Below are 25,992 nucleotides of genomic sequence, written 5' to 3'. Positions count from 1 at the left end.
CCACGACCACGTCGAGTGGTGCCCGGACGACTCCGGCCTCGTCGGGGGGTTTGTGAGGCCTTGGCCATGGCTACCATGATCGGGCCTCGCGGACCCCTGGTAAGGCCGCGGCGAGGGTCGCCGAGGATCGGCAACCTCGCCGGGCACTCCCCACCCATCGCCGGCCACTATCGGCAATGGTGGGCGGCGGCGGCAAGGGCTCATAGCCCTTGTCGCCGCAAATGCAAGCTTTTTTATTATTTTTTTATTTTAAAGTTATTTTTCTGTTTACTTTTAATTTTTTAAAAAAATTAACTTAATTTTTAGGTCCACGTGGCATCTATGTGGACTAGATTTCAAAAGAAAAATTGCCACATGGACGCCATGTGGAAAAACTTTTTTAAAAAAAATTCCACATAATAGTAAGAAATTAATAAAAAAAATGTCATGTGTACTATTTGGCCGGAATTAGCACTTAAATAATCATTTTTTTGTCGAAATTGGCACTTAAGTGATCGTTTTTATTCGATTTGGCATCGAAGTGATCCAAACAAAATATTGGTACTAAAATGAGTGCCGTACACAAATATTGTCACTTATGCTGTACTTTTGCCAATAACTTAGTAATACGTTTTCTCTTTACTATATTGAAAAGGTGGAGAGGGATGACCGATGCATTTACTCTTTTGGGTGTCTCATGCTGGGGAGGAACATTTAGTTTAACCTATAATTACTCAATTATCCACCTTGTGAGCCAAAGGTCTTGTGGTTGATGAGCCAATCACTATATTATCTATCTCCACTAGCATGCTAGAATTGAGGAGTTTTCACCGCATGAGATACAATTTTTATGGCAACCATGTGTAATCATCAATCGAAATATTCCCAGATGAAGATTCTTAATTTTTAAAGTGTATTTGTGGTCCGTTAAGGGTCAGAATCACCAAAAACTCTAATTTGACGCACTTATAATAAATTTATCCCAAATTATAAGAGATATAAGCGGTCACATCGACTGCTGAACGAGCAAGTCCGGCATATAGGATCCATGCTTCGACCGAGTAGAAGCCAGGTCGGGAGCGGGGGAATGCGATGGTGAGCCCATCCACGTAATTTCGGAGGTAGTCGAACGGCGACTTCGGACGGTGGGAGTCAACGGAGCTCAGCATAAGTATGCATAAACTATGAAAAGCGACCGTTCCTGTGACCAAGACTTGGGCACAGAAAACAAATCAGATTCCATACAGCTTAGACGACCGTGACCACCTTCCTAACCCGGAAAACAAATGTGAAAGAGAGAGCCAAGACCTCTTGGCCTTTCTTTAACGTCCGAAAGACAGCCAGGCTTATCCGTTGTTACCGAACAATATTTAGCGGACAGCCATATTAAAATAGAGGGTGGGGAGTTGTTGGGCGAATCTGATACGTGAAACAAGTGTGTGTGAAGTCGTATGATGTCCCATTCATGCCCGGTCCAGTCTACGAAAAGGCAATGTGAACTGTGACGGGACTTCGTGCAGGGAAATTGGGTCGGTAGTTACGCGAGTAGGGCCGTGAAGCACGAGCACGAACGACGCCGCCCCGTCGGATTCCCATTGTCGATAATCACGTCTTTGATTTATTAAGATTAAGCGCGCAAATACAAAGAAAGAAACAAGTAAACTCGAGAGAGAGAAATCGAGACGCAGATTTATCCCGATTCATCCTTAAATTAAAGCTACATCGAACAGAGACTTTCCACTATAAATATCATAAATCGAGACACGGGTTTATCCCGGTTCATTCTTAAATTAGGACTGTAGAGATTTTCCATTATAAATATCACTTCTCATCTCTCTATTACAACTATCGATTATAAAAGAAAGAGATTACGTGCAACAGTAATTATTCATGGGTCCAAGCCCAAACTATCAATAAAATACTTATCCAAGCCCAAATTCATGAGATTCATGTGTTTCTTGTCGATTGGGAGTATGAACCATATCTCAACATGATTGGTCAATGGTAAGTCGTTTATATAGACATTAACTTAGATACATGTAGTTGATGCTCTTAATCTGTAACCATTAACATATATCTTTTTTTTTTTTAATTCGGAAGCACAGACATGAAGACTCCGAGCTAATCGAAGAACCGCAAAACATCCTATAGGTTTCGTAAATCGATTAAGCTCGGGTCTTTGATCTGTATAAATGGTCCTGATTCAGAGCAGTTTGCGACTGATCCGTTAGATTCGAACGGACAATCGCTAGCCGTCGAGCTAGGAAATAAGGTCAAATTGGTCAAATCAGTCCAAGCACCGGGAAATGGAGGTGGCAGCAACCAAGAAAGTTAGAGGCAACTTTCCGTGCAATTATACAATCCGCTCGAGTCAAGTCGACCATGAACCCGCCAGCGAAATTGTCCCTAGGGCCCCGCCTCTCCACCGGCTCGCACTCGCTCTCCCCCGAGTATATAAAAGCAGGGGCCGCGGGCGAGTGAACCTCAAAAGCGTTGCACGCAGATTTCTATTGGGCCATTATATCTGCACTAGTAGCGCTGGTAAGAGCCACCATCAGGAGCGACGGCGATGGCACCTCAGGATCCACTGGTGTTCGAGGTGCGGAGGCGCGAGGCCGAGCTGGTCCGCCCGGCAACGCCAACGCCCCGCGAGTTCAAGAGGCTGTCGGACGTGGACGACCAGGAGGGCCTCCGGTTCCAGATCCCCGCGATCCAGTTCTACCGTGGGGACGGCACGGGGCGGGACCCGGCGCGGGCGGTCCGGGAGGGGCTCTCGAGGGCGCTGGTGCTCTACTACCCCTTCGCGGGCCGCCTGAGGGAGCTCCCGGGGCGGAAGCTGGTGGTGGACTGCAACGGGGAAGGGGCGATGTTCGTGGAGGCGGAGGCGGACGTGACCCTCGACCAGTTCGGGGACGCCCTCCAGCCTCCCTTCCCCTGCCTGGAGGAGCTGCTCTTCGACGTCCCCGGCTCCTCCGCCGTCCTCGACTCCCCTCTCTTGCTCATTCAGGTAACGTACGGAGAGAGACCCCGCATGTGGGTCGTCTCAGATTTCTCTCCTGTTCTTTTGCTTGGCGCAGAGATCCAAAGAACATGATGGGTCCAGCCATGGAAGTACCAAGTTTGTCAGTCTCCTTAAAACGCTACATGGTCCCCTAACTCATTTTATTGAACCTTCTACCCTTCGTTAGGACCATAACGATTGTCATAAATTTAAAAGTTTGAACCACTGTCCAAACATAAACCGTTTTTTATAATCATAAGAACCAATTTTTATGTAAGGAAAATTCCATGTTCTGAGTGGTGGGCCCCAGGCCCGTTTTATCCACAAGCCGAGGAATGTGGGGTAAAAATCTAATCATGCACAGAACATTTCGTGCATCACGATGCCACGAAAGGTTTGGAAATTCAATGGGAACTCAAGTACTCCGACCCCAACTGGTTTTGATGGTGGGTGCTAATGGTGGAATGTTGTGTGTGTGTGTCCAGGTGACTCGTCTCAAGTGCGGGGGCTTCATCTTCGCGCTGCGTCTCAACCACACCATGAGCGATGCGGCGGGGCTGGTCCAGTTCATGAACGCCGTGGGGGAGATGGCGAGAGGAGCCGACGCCCCCTCAGTCCTCCCCGTGTGGCAGAGGGAGCTTCTAGACGCCCGAGACCCGCCCCGGATCACGTGCACCCACCGGGAGTACGATCAGGTGGAGGACACTAAGGGAACCCTCATCCCGCTCGACGACATGGACCACCGCTCCTTCTTCTTCGGGGCTGCCCAGATGTCCGCCCTCCGCGGCCGGTTGCCTCCCCACCAGCGGGCGAGCTCCACCTTCGAGGTCCTCACCGCGTGCCTCTGGCGATGCCGCACCGTTGCGCTCCAGCCCGACCCCGAGGAGGAGGTGCGGGTGCTGTGCCTAGTGAACGCCCGGACCAAGTTCGACCCTCCCCTGCCGGTCGGCTACTACGGGAACGCGTTCGCGTTCCCCGTGGCGGTGACGACCGCCGACAAGCTGTGCCAGAACCCGCTGGGGTACGCGCTGGAGCTGGTGAAGAAGGCCAAGGCGGACGTGACGGAGGAGTACATGAGGTCCCTGGCGGATCTGATGGTGATAAGGGGGAGGCCCCACTTCACCGTGGTGCGGTCCTTCTTGGTGTCGGACACGACCAAGGCCGGGTTCGGGAACGTGGACTTCGGGTGGGGGAAGCCGGTGTACGGTGGCCCTGCCAAGGGGGGAGTTGGGGCCATCCCCGGGGTGGCCAGCTTCTACATCCCCTTCCGGAACCGGCAGGGTGAGGACGGCATCGTCGTCCCGGTGTGCTTGCCCGCCCCAGCCATGCGAAGGTTCGTGCGGGAGCTGGACGCCTTGTTGAACGATCCGCCACCTACCACCACCACCAAGTCGACCTTCGTCATTTCCTCCCTGTGAACTGCATCCGCCCAAGCAAAATTCCAACTTCGTTTTGTGGAATGACCTCTAAGTTTTCACCTTTTCATGCTGCTACTCTACTGCCGTAAAATGAGAGACCAAGGCTTTCCTTCAGCTTAACGTGGGCCTGCGGTCGTAAATTGGTTTAGTTACCAAAAGAGGGGGGGTGTAAGAGAACTCAAAGTGGTGATAAGTGATGCAGTGATAGCCACTCCCTGATCAATAAGCCAATGTAGCACACTCAGTGCAGGACTGTTTGGTCCAATGTGTTGTATTTATAAGGACTAAAGTTCGTTCGATCTAATTGATCCCATGTAAGTCTCGAAAAAGAAATGGTGCAAGCCATGGCTCAGCGGTGTCAAACGGGTAGATCGAGTCGAATATGATCCAATTCATATTGACCAATTTAATCCATTTTAATCCATTTTTATGCGGTACAAATTTGACGACCCATATTTCTTAAGCATTGCTATATTTAATCAAATAATACAATACTTGTTTCTTATAATTTGATTGAAAAAAACGATATTGCTAAAACACTTTTGTTGACACTTAAATTTTTGCTATTCTTTTTAGTCATGAATTTTTGCATAAAAATTAAGGACTACCCTTGGTCCTTAGAAAAATATTTAAATCATTCTTCATATAAAATGGTTTATTTTATGCATCACGTTTCGATTCGGACCGGCGGTGGATGAATTTGAAATGATTGTTAGAGGTGGTTGTCCAGAATCTTCAGAGGATATAAACAGTTGAATGAGATAACATCGATCAAGGCAGAAAAATCGGAAAAGGTGATTTGGTTCAGTATGGTTTGTTAGGCTCTCTTGCCTATAAAAGAATCCTTTACAGAAGGGAAAGGGGGGCTTTTGACAGTGTTATAGTGCAGAAAAGAGAGGGAGTTGTCCAGTGAGGTCCACCAAGAAAAAGTGAGAGCTTGATGAGGGAGGAGAGGACCACTTCGTTCAACGAGGTGAAGTGTGAGAAGTTTCTCCTCGAAGTGAGAAGTCTGAGAGAAGTCAAAAAGAAAGGAGAGAAAAGAAAAAGTCCAAAAAGAAAGGGAGCTCTGTTAGGCAAAAAAAGAAAAAAATGAGCTCTTGGAACGTGCGCGAGTAAAAATACACGAGCTTGACAGAGGGAGGTCTACATTCATTCAGAAAATTCATAGAAAAACACACGTCCTTGCTGTTTTGCTGCGGTCCTTTTGTTAAAAAAACTTGCTGTTCGGTGAATTCTCGGTGACAAAAACACTTTTGTTTCTGAAGAACCAGCAGTCCAGACTCAATTCGTGAGCTTCCCCTTTCCGCCGAAAGTCCGATGCAACTACAAACCGAATGCAAGTGATCATCTGGCCGATCAGTCCAAGGATTTCGTCTACAAGATCGTCCGAGTTCGGTCTCAAATAAAAAAAAGCAACTTCGTGAGATTAGGTAAATCTTATACCTTTTCGTCATTTGAATATTTGCTTGTCGATTGTACGTTATTTTGCATATCAGATAATAATCGTTTGCTGACTTGCCATGCTTGAGGTCATATTGCATACCATGTGGTGTTTGTTCGGATGATTAAGACATTTTGGAGACTACTTCACGTTTTTTTTTCATTATTATTATTATTATTATTATTATTATTATTATTTTATTTTAATTTTGTCCAGAAAGTTGTCTAAAAAAGAGAGGGCTAAAGTATTGTGGCAATGTTTCAAGAAGAATCGGGTGAGGTGTTATTCGCCATTTTGGAAATACTGTGTATGTAGAGTTGAATATGTTTGAGTATCTTGATATATCTCTCGCCAAAAACAAAAGATTGCCACAATTTTGAAACTTGAAGGATTCTTGCACAATTTGAAAATTATGATTTGATTGGGATATTCTTGGGGTCTTGGTGATAGTCGGTTAATTCGATAAAAATCTACTAAATATATTCAAGATACTCAGGATATCCAAGAAAATATTTCAAAATGTGATCGATTAGGAATCTTTTCCTAATCCGCAACTTGTCACACGAGCAAGGATTTGAGTTCAATTGTTAATCGTAGGATTACGAATTAAAGATTGACTCAAATATTCGCAAAATGTTTCTCAAAAATCATTTTCTTGATTGATTTGATTGGCATAATATCTTTAGAATAAATATTCTCTTGCGTGAAATTTAAAATTCTAAAAAATGTTGCATTGCATTTTAGATAAATTCGCATCCTTAAATTAAAATCATGTAGATATTTGCACGTTTAGTTTAATTTTAGAATAAGTTAATTTAGATTTGCATTCTAGGGTAGAATCAACATATTTGAGTAGATTTTCATGTCTAAAATAATTTATCTTTAATTTATTGGGGATTAGGCAAACTTATACCCTAAAATATGTAAGATAATTATCTTTAGGCATATTTTTATTTAGGGTCATTCATTAATCCGAAAATACAAAAAAATAAAACAAACTTGCCATGTCATTTGCATGCTAGGTTTAGATCATATAGAATTTGCATGTTTAGGTCTTCAATTAATTCGTAAGTCATGTAGTCATTTTAATTAGACCGTAACATCATTTGTACATTAGTTTCATTTAATTGCATGTCATCTAGGTTAGTCAATTAAATTAATTTCATATCCATGCTTAGGATTTCCTTGCATTTAATTTAATTCATTTGCATCTTAGATTAAATTCATGCATTATATATAAGTTAGTCTTTATCCCACTAAAAAGCGAAAATTCAAAAGTGAAAACAATTTGTCTTGGCGTATGCTTCCTGCAATTACTTTGACTTACGGATGTTCAATTAATTGATTGTGCAGTCACATGATAACCTGTGTTAGTGACTTAGGTTAAAATCAATTAATGTTGCTTGACAAAAAATTTTCATGAAATAAAATGATATCGAAAGGGCGTTAAAGTAATCTAGCGTAATCAAGTCGCCGGACTTAGAATCTCCGGTCCGTAGAAGTAATTTAGTTCTCCCGCTAATTTATTTAGGTTTCTAATCGACTTACCAAAAATGATTAGTGGCGACTCCAATTCAAATACCTTTGCATGTTAAGTTGCGATTTGATATGGATTTGGGAGAGTCCGAGTTAGGTTAATTAAATAATTGACCCGATAATCCATTAGCCTAGAAACCTGATTTTTAGGTCGCGACAACTTTTATCCAATACAAATTTAGTGAATTTTTTTTATTAAAAGAATTTTAAAAGGTGTCTTTTATTTCTATTTTCTTTTCTCTTTTTCTCCTCCTTCCTCCTCCCTCCAACGGCACCCTAAAAACTATCACCTAAGAAAATGATGAAGTTGTGTGCACAAGGCTGAGGTGGGGCTGGCCGGACCGGAACTGTCTCATCCATGATTCCAAGTCAACGTGTCCAAATGTCATCAAGGCGTGTCGCCCCACTTTCTTGTACAGACCGGTGGTTGACCGAGCCTCCTGCTTCCCAATGCCGTTTGTTTTTGCCCTTTGGCCCCTCTGTCTGTCTCTCTCTCTCTCTCTCTATCTGAGTACTGTTACATAACTGCCGGCCTCCCAAAGCATATAACCAAGCACAGCTGAGGAATCACACACACACCACGCCACATGGACACCAGAAGATCCAACCGAGGCGCCGGACCGCCTCCCAAGAATGGCCGCAAGGATAACAAAGACGAGGACCTTCTCCTCTTCCGGGAATTGCATCGCCGCGAGAAGGACCGCGCCATGAACCTCCTCCTGCCTGTTTCCGATGAGTTCGAGCCCAACGGGATTCCAGGTACGCCACCGTCCCGCTCCGTGGACAGTTGGTCTTGTTTCTCTGTGTACACTGTGAATTATACACTTCTCCGGCTCGATCTCGATACAGGTAACTATCCTCTACCTACCTACAAAGCCGGGTCGGGTAGAAACGAATTCCTCACCGAGAATGACAAGAATGATTACGACTGGTACGTTAGTCGCCCTTCTTCCCTCGACCGTCCTTGTGTTTTAACACATTCCTATATGTGCCCTCTACAATTGCTCGTACGTATTATGGTTCACGAGAAGCTGCTGAACTCTGTTTAAAGGTTGAAGACCCCTCCAGCAACTCCTCTATTCCCATCCCTGGAGATGGAAGCTAACGCTGGGGACTACCCGATGCAGCGGGAAATACCGATTCTGCAGCCTCTTTCGCGGGTAATGGTACTATCGATGACAACGGCCATCTCAGCTTTCTATTTTGAACATATTACTTCTTTCTTCTGTGCATGCCTGCTAGAACCAGAAGTAGGATAATCTGTTAACCATGTTCAAATTGTCGCCTCGTGGACATTCTGACATGAATTATGGGGGCAATGCACTTAGCATTAAACTGATTTTGCAAAATCATGACGCACAAAATGCGCGGATGGTTTTGTTTGATTCAACCGTATCGGGTTTTGCCAGTTCACTCTGTAAATAAGGTTCTGGAAACTTTTCCAAACATGTAGCTAGTCTTCTGCAAACAAATGGGCGCGCGAGTCGCTTTTTGGGTAAGCAGCTAAATGACAACTATTTGCCCCAACATTGTATGAAGGCATGCAGCTTCTGTCGGGTTGATCCTGATGGAGAACAATTTCACACGTAAGATCCTCTGCCAGAAACTAACTAGTTAATCGCATGGCAATCTCTTGCGAGTCATCTTCACGAGCCTAAAGAAAATCGACGAAATTTTCTAGCATAAAGATTGCTCTTATAGGCTACTCCTATGAGAAGTAGCACTCGGTTTCAATTCCTGGAATCAACCTTAAACTCGCCTAGTTATCTGATTGCGCAACTATAAACCCCATTGTACTATGCTGTGATCAAAGGATTATACTGTTCACAATGTCGAGTATAGGAGCCTGACGACTCGTAAACATGCTAACCAGTTTGCAGGAGCCGCGGGCGGGAGAGAAGCAACCAACGGAACCCAGAAGTCTCCACGAAATATGCTGAAGACGCCTCCGGCATCTGCATCAGTAACCCAAAAGAACAGTCTCTCTTCATCTGATCGCACTAATCGTTCTCCATCCTTATTTATTCTGAATCAGAAGATGGCTCAAGAGCTGGTACTTGCCAAAAAGACGGAGGCAGCTCCCAACGCTTCAAAGCGTGCCAGTGCGAGCCACAGATTCGGTCGTTTCAGCTGCGTTACCAAATCCACGGGAGCAGACCTTAATTCAATTAGGCCGAGCAGTATCAACAATAAGAGAGGCATGTCGCCACTAACAAGGTCGACGATACCCGCCCAGTTTCCGGGTTTCTCCAACGAAACTCCCTCTAATCTTAGAAAAGATCGCCCGGCATCTACTTCACGTGGCCGGCCAAGCAATAATTTGAAACCATCCGTAACTCCTCAACCACCGGAACCCTCTGCAGCACAAAGGAGACAATCATGCTCGCCAAGTGTGACCCGGGGTCGGAAACTGGAACCCAAATCTGGAAACGTCACAGGGATCACGGCACCATCGTTGCAGCCTCATCAGAGGGGCACCAGTCAAACAAGGCAGGGTTCACAAGTATTACTAGGGAGCAGAATGGTGGAAAAAGTATTGAATGCTCGAAAAGCAGGCAAGCCTGCAGGACCAAATGCTGGTTTCCCATGAACCGAGTGGCTGTTCATGCTCTGCCCCCAACAAGGTTTGACACTTGAGGTTCAGTAGAAGGGACACAACCCCTCAAACCAACAGAAAAACAAAGCAGGTTTTGGACTGTATCCTGCCATCAATGTCGCAGACTCGATTTACCAATGATATTACCTCGGTACGATTTGTCGTTTTGATTACGAGAACGAAGAGTGATTAATATGAAAATGTGGACACTCCTAGTACCCCCTATTTTTGTTTCGGTTCTGAAACATAAGAGGATGAACACTCGTATACCATCCACTTCGTTTCGGTAGTCCTTATGATTCTATATAAGCAACATGCAACGCTAAGCATCTCCAAGCCCGGGCTATGCATTTGAAATGCATTATTCAGGGAAGGACCGTATGAAAGTACTTCAAAGCTGCAGAAAAATACGGTGATGACATGCATGAAATACAGCAATGAACGGACAAGGTTCGAGGATATCTGTCAAATGAATACTACAGGTGCGATTGGAAATCACTTTCCTAAGCCCACTGGGCTATAAAGGCCATTGGACAAATACAAGTACTGTTTGGCAATTTTCCTTTTAGAGCTTTAGAGAGATACAATCGCATTTTCAAAGGCCTTTGAAGGCCTCTAAACCAAGGCAGGGATGGAGGTGCTTTAGGATTTGAGCATTTTCAAAATGCAAATATATTTTTCTTTCCTTCCAAATTTACCATTGCTAAAGTTTCATTATTACGAAAATGCCCTCAAAGTGACTCGCCTTATGTGACGTTGCTGGCTAAGGACTCGGTCATAGGCAAGCAGCTGACGGCCGGTTTGGCTCATCGGTGGCCTGAGTTCCACTGGCAAAGGGTTGAGGTATTTTTTCTTGAAAACAAAAAGGAAAAAAAAAGTCCTTTACAAAGTGTAGTTTTTTTTCCAAACGGCATTTAATCAAAAATTGCAATCCCAACGTGTTTTTTAACATACACTCTACCCAATAGTATTTACGTTTTGGAATAGCTCTGTTATATATTTTGCATTTTTCCAAAGACTTTTCCAAAAGTGTTACCAAACGTGTTCACAAGGATACTTTTTTGCTCTAAAAATCAAATTTTGTCTAGAAGTTGATTATTGTACTTCTACTTCTCATTTTAACTTCCGAAAAGAAGTAAATTTATTTTTTACTTCTTCAAGTGACTCCAAAACTACTTTTGGAGCAACAAAAAAAAAAAACTCCAAAAGTAGAAAAATGAAGTTGTATAGCTAATCAGATTTCTGCTCCATAAGTTGCGTTATCAAGCGGATTTCTGCGTCAGAAGTGTTGTCATGTGTGCCTTAAGCGGGCATTTGGTGGTCTAACACCCCATCTTCACATTAGTTGGGATTTAATGCCTTCAGCACCATCTTGCTGTGATGGGCATTATTGCAAACCTAACTCATGGGACATTCTGCTTTTGCAGCTACCACTGACACTGACAGCTTCTCACATGGTCATATTAACGCTACACGTCCTCTCTCTCTCTCTCTCTCTCTCTCTCTCAGCTAAGTGTTTGATGTGTGTTTGGGGGTTACTCGTTGAGGAAGGACAAGACTCGGCACTTCAAAGCGGAGAGCAAAATGGCAATGGCACAGCAAAGTACTGAAGGGAGCAAAGATGGGAAACTTTATTGGATAGTTTATTGCTAGTGAAGGAGCTTTTTGTGCATCGTCTGCTTCTTCCTCGCGATCAGTCAAAACGCTATTTGCCTTTTGTGTAGGCCTTACTTTGACCGACGTTCGTCACCAAAATATCTCTGAACATTGCATGCTGGCCATTCATTGGCCAGTAATTCAACCTACTTCTAATTAATCTAAACACCACAATTCTTATCTGAGAATTACTTCCTGCTAGTCTCAACTGTAGATCCATACATTATTATCGTATGTTTTGCATTAAAGCGTTCATTGATTAAGAGATCGTGCTGTCAGAAATAACGAGCGGTATTATCATACTATCGAGCTAGCAGCTTCCTCTCCACCTACCCTCTCGAGAGTGTTTTTCTACCATTCATTCTAGTTCGTACAAGACATGCTAGAATTAGGTGGGACTGACCTCGAAAGTTCAGGAAATGGATCAGTATTGAACACACACTCCCTCTCTCTCGCTCTCACTCTCTAGCCTGAAATTTCGGGTTCAACCAAACTTTGCCAATGCAGGCCTTCGGGACTATAGTGCGCAATCCAAAGCAAGCTGAATAGAGAGTGGGTCTTGGACCGAGTCTGGCCGACGTAGATGGAGCAACAGATGGAGAACAGGCAAGTGATATTCAAGGGGTTCATAGACAGAGCTCCAAGGGAGACGGACATGGAGTTGAAGGTGGGAAGCATCGGCGGCGGCCTCAAGGCGCCTCCAGGATCGGGTGCTTTCCTGGTCAAGAATCTCTGCCTCTCTTGCGACCCCTACATGAGGGGACGTATGCGCGATTCCCGCGCTTCTTATATCCCCCCTTTCGTTCCTGGTCAGGTATAACTTCTCCGGTCTGTATCCTGGCTTCTCTTCTCGTGTTCGATACTAACGTCCATGAATCCCGCGACCACGTCATTTCGGTTGGTGGGAAACTTACACCTGTGTTCGAGAGATAGCTGTCCATGCACCGGTATAAACATCGATGGCTCCGAATTGGATCAGCTTCTCCTCAACATATCGGTGCCCGGACCATCCTTGCTATGAAATGACAAAATACCAAATGCTTGTTTTGTGATCATCTGCCTATGCTTTGTAAATTCAACTTCGGGGCTTGTGACCAACCGAACAGTTTACTTGGTGCAGCCCATCGAAGGGTCCGGTGTTTCAAAGGTTATTGACTCCGACGATCCGGACTTCAAGCCTGGCGATTTAGTTTCCGGGCTAACTGGCTGGGAAGAATACAGCTTGGTGAGGAAGACCGATCAGTTGCCAAACCAGTTGCGAAAAATCGAGCAGCATGATGTCCCTCTGTCGTATCACCTGGGACTTCTTGGTATGTTTCTCCTACCATGCCTGCTTACTTCATGAAGCATCTCTCAGACATGTTTGTCTGATACATTTCTCAGGATAAACTTTCATTATCGGCTTCTGTCTAAATCGATCGCATGAGAATCCATAATCTTTCTGGTCAATCAGAATTCTGGGTCGACTCATAGCCCCTTTCATCAGTTAATCATATGGTCGCTTCAGCACCGCTTGGATATTGATACCATCTTCAGTAGAATTTGCTGCTAAAGGCCGATATTTAAAGTTTAGAAAGCCGAATGGCTTGTTCAGAGGTTTCTAAATTGCCATCAAATGTGCAATTATGATCGTCATACAGCCTACAGGTGCATATTGTTTTGCAGCATAGATTCCAGTAGCTGCTGTTTATTACAGTATTTGGTGGACCTATACAATCCCACTGCACAACTAGTTTCGTGAAATTTCATGGTAAGTTTTGTGAAACAAACCGTATTCAACTCAATGATGCGGCAAATTTTCATGGCATAACAAATTCCCTGGTGTATAGTCAGCACAAGCATCTTCATGGTAGCACAAGCCTCTTCATGGTTCCTAAAAATATATTTTGCGCAGGTATGCCAGGATTTACTGCATATGTGGGACTTCATGAGATATGCTCCCTTAAACAAGGAGATACCGTCCTCGTCTCTGCAGCTTCCGGAGCAGTTGGACAGCTCGTTGGCCAACTTGCTAAATTGCATGGCTGCTATGTAGTTGGAAGTGCTGGCTCAAGGCAAAAGGCAAGTCTGTTAGCCTTTGGAAATTACAGTGTCATTCTTTTTTAACTGCAGATTGCAGATAGAAACATCTGAAAGTTCGACTTCAAACTGTTTAGGTTGACCTGCTGAAGAGTCAACTTGGATTTGATGATGCTTTTGTCTATAAAGAAGAGCCAGACCTGGATGCGGCTTTGAAGAGGTCAGTGCTACTAGTATTTGCATTGCTTTTGTTTCTTGTTGACTGGCTAACCGCGAGACAAATAAATCATCTTGATCATCTCTCCTTATATACTTTCTGGGAAAGATCATAGATACTTATGTACGTTCCTCCTTGTTGTCTTTTCGATTGAGTGGCTGAACAACAAGTGGTGGGCTAACAGGTACTTTCCTCAAGGCATCGACATCTACTTTGATAATGTTGGGGGAGACATGCTGGATGCTGCGCTTCTCAACATGTGTGTCGGTGGGCGCATTGCGGTCTGCGGCATGGTATCGCAGCATAGTCAAACTGATCCACAAGGGATCCACAACTTGTTCAATCTGATATCGAAGCGCATCAGGATGCAGGGGTTCCTGCAAAGCGACTATTTGCACCTCTTTCCTCTCTTCTTCAATCAAGTTCTGAAATACTACAAGCAGGGAAAGATCACTTATGTGGAAGACGTGGCTCAGGGATTGGAGCATGCTCCGGCTGCATTCGTCGGCCTGTTTTCCGGTAGAAATGTTGGCAAGCAGGTCATTCATGTTGCCAATCCATAGGATGGCTAATGAATTTGGCAGAAACCAGGGAAGAAGTGTGAGGGCCTATCCCATCCAAGCACCATGTTGAGAATCTTTTCCTTTCCCAGTTCGGCATAAAAGTACTGGTGAGCCGGGCAAGAGATCGCAGCATTTCAGTTCCATCTCTCTGACGTTGATACTGTAACATTGAGCAGCTTGAAATACTGGTGCAATAAGGATAGTCTTTCTTGGGTGCTGGTACATGTCTCGAGTTCGTGGCAAGTACGGTTGCCTTCCTAGCCGCAACCGGGTTTTTGGAAAACTCCAGGCTCTATTGCCTGACCCCGGGTCGAATATCATGAAGACCCCGGGCGCATGCGAAAATCACCTATTGGAAAAAGAAGAGATCCCACGTTTGGTAGTAAAAGGTATGAAATCAGGAGGATGAGTAGTATAGAAAGTTTGGCCACAAATGTATGAAATCACACATACCCGAGACCCCGAGATATACGAAAGAAAGAAAGCGTTAAAGCTGACAAGCATTGCACATAATGTCGCTTCACACCTTTTGTTGGTCACTCATGAATGCTTCGCTTCGCCATTACCATTATCCACATTCAAGACAGAATTCAACAAGCTGATAAACCAGCTCCATATGTATCCTCCTTATTCATGATTCTTACCATCGCCCATGCCACTAGATACCACTTGGATGTCGGCATCCCTCCCTACAGCACACGACAATCAGCCCTTGATCAAGCCCCTCAAGCAACAACCATCTAGTCCGTGCCGAGAAAACATTTCCGCCTCCGGCATGCATCAAAGCATACGTAAGCCCTATCGACAGAGAGAGTAGGAAATTGATCACTGCCAAATTTTCTTCCAGTAATGCTTGCAGTGCTAAGCTCCCTTCAAATAGTCATAAAATATATGAAAATTCGTTTGTCTTAGCCACCATGGAGTCTCTCCAAGACTCTCATCTCAGTCCTGTTATTCTCCACTGATTCACTGTGACATTCACCTCCAGCTCTTCTCAAGCTATAGCCTCTTAAACTTAGATGCACTGATTTTAGGCATTGTACACGTGAGGGTCTGTGCTTGGCTAAAGTAAGCGATGGGCAATCTCTTATTCTCAAAAGTTAGATCCTTACCCTTCTTTCGAATGAAATGATCCAGTTTGATTCGAGTTGCCCCTATCTCGTCTCCATGATACTACACATGCAAGTCAATAAATCTCCTATTGGAGATGATGATATGATAGATCTTTCAAATCAGAGCTGCCCTTTGAAACCTAAGGCCATCTTTGAGAGCGCTACTTCCGGGAACTCCGTAAAATATTCTGTTTATTTTAGGGATGTATGTTCACCGAAAGTCCTAAAATTTGTCAAGAAAGTATAATTAAGTCTTACAACTTGTAAAAAGTGCAATCAAGTCATAAAACTTGTCAAATTTGTGCAATCTAGTCCTTCCGTTAATTTCGTTCCAATTTGGCTAACGAAAAATGCTGACACGACTTCTTTTAATATTTTCTCTATCCTGTGTGGCTAAAACGACGTCCTTTTGGTCTAGATTTGATTTTCGATATAATTTTTAGTTAATCTCAATTAAGAAATAAGCTAAATTTAATAAATAAATAAAAAGCTTAGCACTAGGCGGCGAGGCACTCGCCACCGTCGCCTAGCGATGGTGGAGGGAATGGTCAAGGGGGAGAGGTAAATTTATATAAAAAATCAGATCCGTACCCAAAACGACTTTGTTTTAGCCACATCATCATCACTTAGGAAAGATAAAATATTTTTAAAAAAATCATGTCAATATTTTCTATTGGCTTAGTGGAATAGAATTAACGGAAGAATTTGATTGCACCGATTTGACAAGTTTTATGACTTGATTGCACTTTCGTGATAAATTTCAGGACTTCTAGTAAACATATCCCTTTATTTTATACCCAACCAAAACCATAAAAGTGTTGATTGTGCGATTGAGTGAACCATTACCTAAAGTATATTCCAACACAAGCGATGCTTCCACTTATGTATTTAAAGGGTGATCCAACTTGAAAGCTATGTTGAGAGAAAATTCCTTGTCGTCGGTTCCTTGTAATTAGGGCTCGCGTGAAGACATCCCAAGCGTAAGAGATAGAAACAGGTTTTTTAGTTCACCTCGGATGACTCAACTAGGAGTGATCATCGGTATTCGAAACGGTTCGGTCCCACTCAAGAACCTAGAATCGGACTAGAAGGATCGGTTCACAATTTCTGAACCGGAAACCGAGACCACCCGGTCCTTCAATAAAAACATCGATGTCATTATATTTCGCCCATCAATGCAGATGGAGCTAAAAGGATGGACTTAATTGCATGAATTTTTCGAGTTTTACGACCTAATTGCAAGATTTGATAATTTTAAGACCTTGTACACATGCATGTTACAAGTCTTAGACATTTGATGCACTTATTCCATGAACATATTCGCATCTTCTCGGCCCAAAATGACTTGGATTTATTACTGTCTGTTCATCGTCAACCCAAGAGTGGAAACTAGAAAGCAGGGGGATCTTCCGCGCACAGTGCCCTGTATCTGCTGACTCGTCTACCCCCGCTGTCCATCTTCCATCTCTCTCTCTCTCTCTCTCTCCCTCCCTACCTACCTGAGAACTTCGTTGAACTTCGATCGGTTAGCGTCGCCGACGACCTTTCCGTTCTCGGGTAAGTGCTCCTCCTCATGTGTTGCGTCGCCCCTCTCCATCCTCCTGCTCCCGCACGAGTAGGGATTCTGTTCTTGGGATTTGATTCGGCCTGTTGTTTGCAAATGGTGTCTGGTTCAAGGCGAATCCAATTGGATGAATCGTTTCTTTTTTTTTAATTATATTTGCAGACTGCAAATAGGAAACATAGGCGGATGATCGAGTTGCGGTTTCCCAAGTCGGAAACGTGTTTATAGTTCTGCTGGGTCAGTCTCTCCAACCTTTCCGGCGAAGTGGTTTTGATGACCCGTTCAATTACCTGGAATGTTCAAGGGGCTTGATGATCAGGATATGCCCACAACTTCTCTTCGGTAGCTGCATTGCCTGACATTGTTGGAATGGCTTCCAAAGCAATCTTGCGCAAGCAAAAGTATCTCGTCAACCTCCTCAATCACCCCACTTGCTTAATCAGGGCATTCTCATTTTCTGAGCATGCCCAACTTCCCCTATGTGATGGCTCTCAGGATTTGGGTCGTACACCAAGCCATGAATTTGCTAATACTGATCTTAACAGAAGTAAACATCAGCCGTCTACTTTTGAAATGCAACGATTTTTCAGACATTTGCCACATGGGGTCCCGACATTGGACCACGTACTAGATAGGAAAGATCTCGTTTCTTCTTTTAGGGTAACAAGGATGGCAGAGTTGGTGCGGCATGCTTCTATGGCAACGGCTGGCCAGCCTGAAACTCGTAGTGGTAACGGTCAAAGCAAGGAAAAGGCTGCTAAACAGGTAAAGGAAGCTTCACCTGAGGAATGCGACGAGGCAGTTGAAGGATTGAGCACAGCAAAAGCGAAAGCAAAGGCTAAACAAATGCTAGAACCCCAGAAGAGTGATGAACCTTTATTGAAGAGAATGTGGGCTACACTTTTGGGAATCGGTCCTGCTTTGAGGGCCATTGCTTCCATGAGCAGGTTTATATATTATTGCCTCATGGCTATACTAGTTCAAGACCTTATTGGTGTCTCTTATCATCTATGATTTGTTCAGGGAGGACTGGGCTAAAAAGCTTATCCATTGGAAGGATGAATTTATATCTACCCTGCAGCATTATTGGTTGGGCACAAAGTTGTTATGGGCTGATGTTAGGATTAGCTCGCGGTTGCTCATAAAACTTGCAAATGGGAAGGGTCTTTCTAGGAGGGAAAGACAACAACTTACGCGCACTACAGCTGATATTTTCAGGCTAGTTCCTGTTGCAGTTTTTATTATAGTCCCATTCATGGAGTTTCTGCTGCCTGTGTTCTTGAAACTATTTCCAAACATGTTGCCATCAACATTCCAGGACAAAATGAAAGAAGAGGTGAGCTTGCTTTATGCTTGCTTCCTCTCGTAATCATCTTAATTTCTATTATACTTGCATAGGTGGCTTTTAAAATTACAGTTCACAAGAAGATTCTGCAAAGCGTGGTGCGTAAGATAAAGAGCATCAACCATCCTTTGAACAATTTTGCACAAATAATTACTTAGCACTTACCCCTGATCGAGAATGGTAGCTGTTGGGGCTGAAATACGAGGCCAAGCCTTTGGAAAGGGTACTTCCAAGTCGTGACCTTTTGGGGGGTGAATATTTACTTGTGTAAACCATTTCACAATCTGTGTGTGTTTGCGGGTTGGGGGGGAGGGGGAGGGAAGATTTGGGGAGTGCAAGCCTACTATGTTGCATTAATGCACAAACCAATGTGCCATCTCAATGAAGCGCTCCTCTGTGCTCTAGAATGCCACCAATAGCCCCCACCCCCCCACCCTTCCCCCACCCAAAACCCTCCTTTCAAAGCCAAAAGAATTACTCTTATGCATGACTTTTGGGTTGGGCTTAACATATGTATCATTCCACAGCCTCTTTTCAGCTCCATGTAGAACTTGAGAGTCACCCCTTAAAAAGAGGTATTTAGGTTGCTAGAAAAGTGCTTTATTTTTTTTAATAAATTTTTGGCCTGAACCAACTGTGCTTCAATCGCATGATAATGGTATTTAGGTTGTTAACTTTGATGGAGAGTGCAATTAGGCTTATATATGTGTATTATATGTGCATATAGTATGTCATTTTATTTTTACCTTTTCGTTCCAGAGTTTTTCCTCAAATCTTGTAAGCTCGGTCCTCTTCTACAATGCCTGATAAATTGCTGCCACTTGTTTCCTAATGCTTTACTTGGGCAGCAAAATGACCAATTAAACTTCTTCACCCGTATTATGCAAATATTTTGTTTGATGAAATATTGGCATGATGAGCCGAAACACATTCAAGGGTTTCCAAATGCTGCTGGATGATTGGAAGTATAGCAATATTAGTCTTGTCCCTTGGACAAAACTAAACCTGCTTGTATTGCTGCTTCTTGGTGATTCATAAGCCATTGTCAGGATGAACCTGCATCTAAATTTAGCCATAAGATGGGAACTGCAGATGTGCATCTTCCACTATTCTTGCAACTGCACTATTCCAGTCATGTGAACTTTCAGCCTCAGAAAAAAATTTTGTTTGTAGGAGGCACTGAAAAGACGGCTCATTGCTAGGATAGAATATGCCAAGTTTCTTCAAGACACTGTCAAAGAAATGGCAAAGGAAATTCAAAGTTCGCGAACTGGAGAAATTAAGAAGACCGCAGAAGATCTGGATAAATTTCTGAACAAGGTGAAGAGTTACTTGCTTTACAGTTTTGATTAGGTCACTTCACTCCCATTTTGCAGGTATATTTAGATTCTCTCTTAAACAGGTAAGAACAGGTGCTCGTGTTTCCAATGATGAAATTTTGGGCTTTGCCAAGTTATTTAATGACGAACTTACCTTAGATAACATCAGCAGGTGGGTGTTTCTTTGAATGTTGGCATTCTTGGCCTTTGTCTAAGATTGGCTTTGCTTGCAAGCTAATTGAAATTTCACATAGCTGTCATTCCATTTTGTTGTGATTACAGGCCTCGACTAGTGAACATGTGCAAGTATATGGGAATTAGCCCATTTGGAACAGATGCATATCTTCGTTTTATGCTCCGGAAGCGACTGCAACAGTGAGAAAATATGTTCTTCACAGGAATTTAACTCATCTGTAGATAATTGTGACAGTCATTGATTAATAACTTCCCTTTACTCAATTTTTAGCTGGTACATAGAATCCTTCATGTGGCTGTGAGAACTTCTGCTGTGAGTCATATAGGAGGGAACTGGACTATTGGTTGATTGAGGACGTAATGTAGCTTTTATCTGTTGAAATTGGTAGGATAAAGAATGATGATAAGATGATTCAAGCAGAAGGTGTGGAGTCTCTTTCAGAGGAGGAGCTTCGTCAAGCTTGCAGAGATCGAGGTTTGCTGGGATTACTTTCTGTGGATGAAATGCGGCAACAGGTGCCAATTCTGTGTTAATTCACTTTCTTGTAATAAGTGGGGTTTTGTATGAACAGTGTATGAGGTTTCTGGGACCACTTTGAATATGTGCTTGCTGTAGGTTGCCTGATATACCAAGTTGTTTCAAATTTTTGTGGAAGAAAACTTAAATGAGAGATGGTTCATTTTTTTTTTTTAATAAAAAGTCCTGAACTCTAAAATTTGAAGCAAACTGAAATCTTAAAAGTTTAAGTCACTTCAAACACTCAATGCCTCGAGCTAGGTAGATTGTTCATCTGAGTAATAGTTTTGAGCTGGGTTGATTATTCATTTGAGTAATAGTTTTGAGCTAGGTTGATTATTCATTTGAGTAATAGTTTTGCATGGAAATTCTTTCGTCATCGAGTTTTTGCATAAGAGTTACCGAGCCTAGATACATCATCATGCTTGGTTATCCACCTGGGTATATGATCTTAATGTTTTGTCTAGATGTTTAAACTGTGGCTTCTCTTTTCAGCTGCGTGATTGGCTGGATTTATCTCTCAACCATTCTGTACCATCTTCTCTTTTAATTCTTTCAAGGTAAACCTTCATGCATTTGGATGTCGCATTGTGTGTCATGTCATCTTCTTCATTGCGACGTTCTCATTTTGACAGAGCCTTCTCTGTGTCTGGAAAAGTGAGGCCAGAGGAAGCTGTCCAAGCAACATTGTCATCTCTTCCGGACGAGGTTGTGGACACTGTTGGAGTGACAACTTTGCCATCTGAAGATTCTCTTTCAGAAAAGAGGAGGAAATTGGAGTTCCTAGAAATGCAGGAAGAACTGATCAAGGTCGACTAGCCTTCTTGAGGTTTTCATTTAGTACAAGGTTGTCAAGGCTGTTTACCACCTAAGCTAGCTGGTGGCAGTTACTTGTGCAATGTCCAATTCTGCCGTTATGTCTGGCTTTGAGAGTCCATATGGTTAATGTTTCTGCTTGGAAGTAGGTCTCTCCCTTAATGTCCTTGATGCAGTGTCTATTTATTTTTCGACTCACACTTTGCTCTTAGTTTAAGTAATTTCTGACCTCTCTGTTGCTGTTGATTTATGTAGCAAAACTGGATACATGTTTTTCTTTTCTTTTTCTCTCTCTTTTTTTTTTTTTTTTTTGGGGGGTGTGGGGGAGCTAGAAAATTTCTTCTGCCACAAGAACGAGAAAATTATATCAAATATTTAATTTAGCTCTTCACTTATAATGTCATGATTGATGTCCAGGAGGAGGAAGAAGAGGAAGAAGAGGAGCAGGCTAGGATGAAAGAATCAGTTAGTAGCCAAAAGGATGTCGATTTGGACAAAATGGCCACTTCTACATCCAGAGAAGCGGTAGAACAGGCAAAAGCAAAAACATTGGAAAAACATGAACAGCTTTGTGAGCTTAGCCAAGCATTGGCAGTACTAGCTTCAGCATCTGTATGCATCTGTACTTTACTTGTTTCCACACAGATGACGCAGTTTTTGTTGATTTTTGGTGTTTCATCTGATTCTTGTTTATATCTTCTGTGATTTCAGTCAGTGAGTAGAGAGCGTGAAGAATTTCTGAGGCTTGTTAAGAAGGAGGTATTCCAATTTCAGTCGTTGATATGAAAGTCTACATCTAATACTTCAGCATGTGTAGATTTTCATTTTGCTTCCCTAGATTTCTGAAGACTGCTTTAGATAGAACTTCTGAAGAGCATCTCTTCGCAATTTCTTGGCATTTGATCTGGCATGCCAGATATGTACTTTTATTTGGACATATATCAAAGACAGAACTAACCAATATAATTATGCACATATCCAATTTGTTATCTTTAGTCTTTATGTCCTTGGTCTTGCATATGGCGCCAAGAATTTCATCTAAATAGCTCTTATTTCCTTTTGTCTATACAAGAATATTAGTTGGTGATTCGTCTTCCATAATGTACCGGGTACATGATCTAATTTTCTCTTACAACTGCATAGTCGAGTGTGATGTGTGATACACTTGTGTTAAAGGTTTGAGGCCCCTGTTCCATGGATTTTGAACTTTCTTTCGCAATGCATCTGCTGTTTACACTGATCCATCAAAAGGTGTTTTATGTCTTTGCAAGAGCCCCTTCTCAGATTAAGTGTCTATATACGACTCTTTCCCTCCCCTTCTTTGAGCTGAATGCAGATGCTGCATTTTCTCTGGCTGTCAGAAGTATAACAGTATGTTATACATAAAGGATAGGGTATCTGTGTTCCCTGTTGACAGTTTTTTCTCAGCGTGATATAATTACTTTCTTCATAATGAATGGTGGGACTAATTTCTCTTGGTCTTTGTCACAAAATGGGGTAAACTTTCTTTGTTGACTTGGGCTTGTCAGGGATGTAATTCTCCTTCTATTTGGTATCAATAGAATTTATTGAATTTTTATCTGACAAAAAATGGAGTAACCTTTCTTGGTGAGATCAAATCTAATTATCTAGCATTGCATTAAGACGAAAAAAGATAAAGCAAAACCTGGAGAAGTTATATTTGTCCTCTTTTATACGCTTTAACAATCTTGTTTAGATTCCTTTTCACAGGATAGTTCCTAACTCTTTGTTATCATCCCCCAGATAGATTTATATAACACTATGGTGGAGAAAGAGGGTTCGGAAGGTGAAGAAGCAGCAAAACAGGCATATATAGCTGCCAGAGAGGATAGTGACCGTGCTGCTGGGATGACCATCGGAAACAAGGCTTCCTCTGTCCTAATTGACAGGGTAATGGCAGTTTTGAAGGATTCTAATATTAGCTTTTGTTTTTTTAATGCACCCTGCAGCAACTTAACAGTGTTCCTCTTCATGTGTGACTCTTCATCTTAGGTTGATGAAATGCTCCAGAAGCTTGAAAAAGAAATTGATGACGTCGATGCAAAAATTGGAAACCGCTGGAGACTGCTTGACAAGTCTGTTAATCACTTGCATTTAGTAACACCCCTTTTAGTAGGAAGCTTTAGATTTCTATAGTGGGTTTCTTGTTTCTCCTTGCTTTCTCAAGTCCCCAATTGTACCCTTCATCTGCCAGGGATTATGATGGTAAAGTTACTCCGGAGGAGGTTGCATCTGCAGCTATGTACCTCAAGGACACCCTCGGTAAAGACGGCATCCAAGAACTTATTAGCAACCTTTCCAAAGACAGAGGTTAGTAATAAAAGATTGCAGTTTTGTCTTCCAAACAGACTGCATATTAAATGGTGGCCAGGGAATATCTGAGGTGTTGGAAGCTGTTCAAAGCTTCTCCACATCTTTTGCTATTGCGGTTCTAGGCAACTATCAATTAGAAGTATGTTTTCATCTATGCATCACCATAGCTAACTATTCCTCTAAGATTGGCACAAAAGGGAGAGACGACATCGTTTGGAAGTCCCTCATCTTTTGGGTCGATAGGAGATTGTTTTAGAACACGTTGCGAAGATTTGATGAATGATTGGGCTCTCCATATATTCAACATCTTCTACTGGTATTTAATGGTCAGTCAGTCGGTATTACACATGGAAGAGTTGTGGACGTATTATTTTGTTTTTTGGTTTTGCTTGCACAGAAGGGAAAATTCTTGTTGAAGACCTTGTTCGGATGGGAAGCGAAGCGGAAGATGACAATCCAGGCGACGAGAAAAGGGCTTAGAAGACATACTCCAATTTGGTTACCGGCATTGGTTGACCTGTCCACTCAAGTTCGCGATCCTGTCTATGGTGTGGCGAAGTTCAGAACCTTAAGCGGTGCCCGTGATAGTTGAATAATACTGAGACTACATTTCGTCTTGGCAATGGAATTAGAGATCAGAGAAGAACATCTGCCTTTCAGGGTTCACAACATCAACCGGGGTTTTCTGAAGAGGTTCCTTACATTGTTCATACCTAAACATAATATCGTCCTGAGGTCAATTTTTGGACTGAATCTTACTCCTTTGATTCATACAGGCTAAGCTCAAATTCTCAAAAAGAACCCTCAATTCATAGAAGGGATGTTTTAACTACTTGTGAATTCAATTATTCTGCTTGTAGCAGTTTTGATTACAATTGTTTTTGCGCCAAATATTCAAGAAAGGTAGAGGGACCTGTGCAACGGTTGAACAAATTTTCAGCGCCTTTCTATCGTACTGCGTCCTCTCCTACCAAAAAAATTCGTGCCTATAGTGACCACCTATAGCAGGTCACCCAGTTTAATTACAATACTAGGCTGCGTTTGTTTTACCAAAAATCCCGAAAATCTCGTGATAAAAGAAAATGATTAGTTTTTATTTATTTTGTGATTTAGGAAAAGTGATTTCCTTTCTGTCAAAATAGGAAGTCATTCTTCCTAATTCAAACTCGATGTTTTCAATCAGTAAAAAGTATTTTTGCGTAGATCGTTTAGGGCTTACATGGCAACGATTCTAATTCGAAAATGTGCTTCTGATTAATTTTTTATTTATTTTGTTCCATGAATGAGTTTAAAGAATCAAAATGTGTTTGGTAACTTTTGTTCATAAAACAGAAACGTATTTGGTTACTGTACAAAATTTTTGTTCTCGAAAATAATTTTTCTTCCCAATGTGTGTCATTTAAGTTAAATAATTGCATAGTCACTTTGTGAAATTTCATCCTACATTTTGAATTAATTGAAGATTAATTCATATTAATTCTCTTATGTAACATATTGCATATAATATTTTTTGGGCCCTCGTAGGCCTATATCGAATTGCAACGAAGGAATATAAATTCGATCTTAATGTGATCACTAGCATGTGTATGTGTACATACAAATGAAGTCGTCACTAGTCTTTGAGAAAGTTAGATTGAGAACCTTATCAAATGGTCGGGAGGAACCATTCGATTCTACGTAGCCGTAGTAATCTAAAGTCCAAGGACTTGGTTATGTCGATGTTTGCATCGATGCCCTTTCGGCACCTAAGTTGAGTGTTTTCTAAATGCGTATCATGCAAATTTTTAATTCATTTTTAAATCTAGAAGGTAAGCCAATACTAAGTGTTCACGCGGTTTGTTTTTGTCTTTTTCTAAATTATCTAAAACTAAACTAAGTTTAAAGTACTTAAACCTAGGCAAATCACAACCAATGCAATTAAGTGTGCAATCAAGGACTCATGGCATTGATAAATTGTATCATAAAACCCTAATGAAGCCTTAAGGGCTAAAAGAAATGTGGTTCGGGTTTAATTTCGAAGGAATTTATGATTTTACTAAAAAAATAATAAAATCCATGAAACCTAGGGAATCTAGGCCCAAATTTATGAAAATGAGGTCAGACTAGCCTAATATAAGCTTCTTCTATTTTTAGGTATTTTCTGAATTTTTTTATTTTTAGAATTTTTCTCTAATTTTTTATTTTATTTTTTTATCCTCTTAATTTTTCTTTGAAATGAGAAGGTCGAGTGAAAAGTGATGAGAGAATTGAAAGAGAAAAGTGAGAAAAGTGAGAGATATATTACTTCATTCTATTTTGTGATTCTCAAAAGTGATTCTTTTTTCAGAACAAACTTTTTTTTTTTTGTTCTTGTTTTTGCTACAA

General features: G+C 42.3%; 4 protein-coding genes and 1 long non-coding RNA gene across 9 annotated transcripts in view; 4 read left to right on the top strand and 1 right to left on the bottom strand.

Annotated features, from left to right (window-relative positions):
* LOC115748376 (benzyl alcohol O-benzoyltransferase) overlaps nt 1–4,510 on the top strand; it is a 34,047-nt gene extending 29,537 nt beyond the window's left edge. The window contains exons 1-2 of one of the 2 annotated variants that reach the window (XM_030684847.2): nt 2,464–2,986; nt 3,466–4,510. In XM_030684847.2, coding sequence (XP_030540707.1) covers nt 2,549–2,986; nt 3,466–4,398 — 1,371 coding nt within the window. In that variant the 5' untranslated portion in view covers nt 2,464–2,548 and the 3' untranslated portion in view covers nt 4,399–4,510. Of the gene's footprint in view, nt 1–2,463; nt 2,987–3,465 lie in introns of those variants that run through there. The other variant, XM_048281215.1, reaches the window with a different exon arrangement.
* LOC115748380 lies at nt 2,895–24,597 on the bottom strand. The gene is made up of 3 exons (XR_004016214.1): nt 24,585–24,597; nt 22,811–22,815; nt 2,895–3,030 (listed from the first exon to the last, which is right to left on the bottom strand). It is a non-coding gene; the product is annotated as an uncharacterized LOC115748380 (long non-coding RNA).
* LOC115748379 lies at nt 7,920–10,287 on the top strand. 2 transcript variants are annotated; one of them, XM_030684852.2, is made up of 4 exons: nt 7,920–8,134; nt 8,225–8,306; nt 8,427–8,535; nt 9,249–10,283. In XM_030684852.2, the coding sequence occupies exons 1-4, from the start codon at nt 7,963–7,965 to the stop codon at nt 9,963–9,965; spliced, it is 1,080 nt and encodes a 359-aa protein (XP_030540712.1). In that variant the 5' UTR covers nt 7,920–7,962; the 3' UTR covers nt 9,966–10,283. The 2 variants fall into 2 exon arrangements, with proteins under 2 accessions (XP_030540712.1, XP_048137173.1); XM_048281216.1 differs by having other exon boundaries at nt 7,920–8,306; nt 9,249–10,287.
* Nucleotides 11,991–14,647, top strand: LOC115748378 (2-alkenal reductase (NADP(+)-dependent)). 3 transcript variants are annotated; one of them, XM_030684849.2, is made up of 6 exons: nt 11,991–12,441; nt 12,748–12,937; nt 13,324–13,521; nt 13,603–13,688; nt 13,784–13,866; nt 14,048–14,647. In XM_030684849.2, exons 1-6 carry the CDS (start codon nt 12,211–12,213, stop codon nt 14,424–14,426), a joined length of 1,167 nt encoding a protein of 388 aa, XP_030540709.1. In that variant the 5' UTR covers nt 11,991–12,210; the 3' UTR covers nt 14,427–14,647. The 3 variants fall into 3 exon arrangements, with proteins under 3 accessions (XP_030540709.1, XP_030540708.1, XP_030540710.1); XM_030684848.2 differs by having other exon boundaries at nt 11,992–12,441; nt 13,324–13,688; XM_030684850.2 differs by lacking the exon at nt 13,324–13,521 and having other exon boundaries at nt 11,995–12,441; nt 13,522–13,688.
* On the top strand, nt 16,860–24,500 carry LOC115748372 (mitochondrial proton/calcium exchanger protein). Its single transcript, XM_030684840.2, has 15 exons — nt 16,860–17,095; nt 17,265–18,049; nt 18,126–18,438; nt 19,621–19,767; nt 19,850–19,938; nt 20,049–20,141; nt 20,351–20,477; nt 20,974–21,038; nt 21,114–21,288; nt 21,712–21,906; nt 22,006–22,053; nt 23,059–23,205; nt 23,308–23,390; nt 23,510–23,625; nt 24,026–24,500. Exons 2-15 carry the CDS (start codon nt 17,472–17,474, stop codon nt 24,106–24,108), a joined length of 2,259 nt encoding a protein of 752 aa, XP_030540700.1. The 5' UTR covers nt 16,860–17,095; nt 17,265–17,471; the 3' UTR covers nt 24,109–24,500.
* Nucleotides 24,598–25,992: the final 1,395 nt, after the last annotated feature.

This window comes from Rhodamnia argentea, chromosome 6, assembly GCF_020921035.1.
Source record: "Rhodamnia argentea isolate NSW1041297 chromosome 6, ASM2092103v1, whole genome shotgun sequence".
Classification (NCBI taxonomy): Eukaryota; Viridiplantae; Streptophyta; class Magnoliopsida; order Myrtales; family Myrtaceae; genus Rhodamnia; species Rhodamnia argentea.
This window is presented reverse-complemented; position numbering and strand designations above follow the sequence as displayed.

Coding starts and splice junctions, on each gene's coding strand:
- LOC115748378 (XM_030684848.2), top strand. CDS start 12,211: ATGGAGCAACAGATGGAGAACAGGCAAGTGATATTCAAGGGGTTCATA. Junction 12,442..12,747: donor CCCCTTTCGTTCCTGGTCAG/GTATAACTTCTC, acceptor TACTTGGTGCAG/CCCATCGAAGGGTCCGGTGT. Junction 13,689..13,783: donor GTGCTGGCTCAAGGCAAAAG/GCAAGTCTGTTA, acceptor CAAACTGTTTAG/GTTGACCTGCTGAAGAGTCA.
- LOC115748372 (XM_030684840.2), top strand. CDS start 17,472: ATGGCTTCCAAAGCAATCTTGCGCAAGCAAAAGTATCTCGTCAACCTC. Junction 19,939..20,048: donor ACCTTAGATAACATCAGCAG/GTGGGTGTTTCT, acceptor TTGTGATTACAG/GCCTCGACTAGTGAACATGT. Junction 23,206..23,307: donor CCTCTGTCCTAATTGACAGG/GTAATGGCAGTT, acceptor TCTTCATCTTAG/GTTGATGAAATGCTCCAGAA.
- LOC115748379 (XM_048281216.1), top strand. CDS start 7,963: ATGGACACCAGAAGATCCAACCGAGGCGCCGGACCGCCTCCCAAGAAT. Junction 8,307..8,426: donor GACAAGAATGATTACGACTG/GTACGTTAGTCG, acceptor CTCTGTTTAAAG/GTTGAAGACCCCTCCAGCAA. Junction 8,536..9,248: donor TTCTGCAGCCTCTTTCGCGG/GTAATGGTACTA, acceptor CATGCTAACCAG/TTTGCAGGAGCCGCGGGCGG.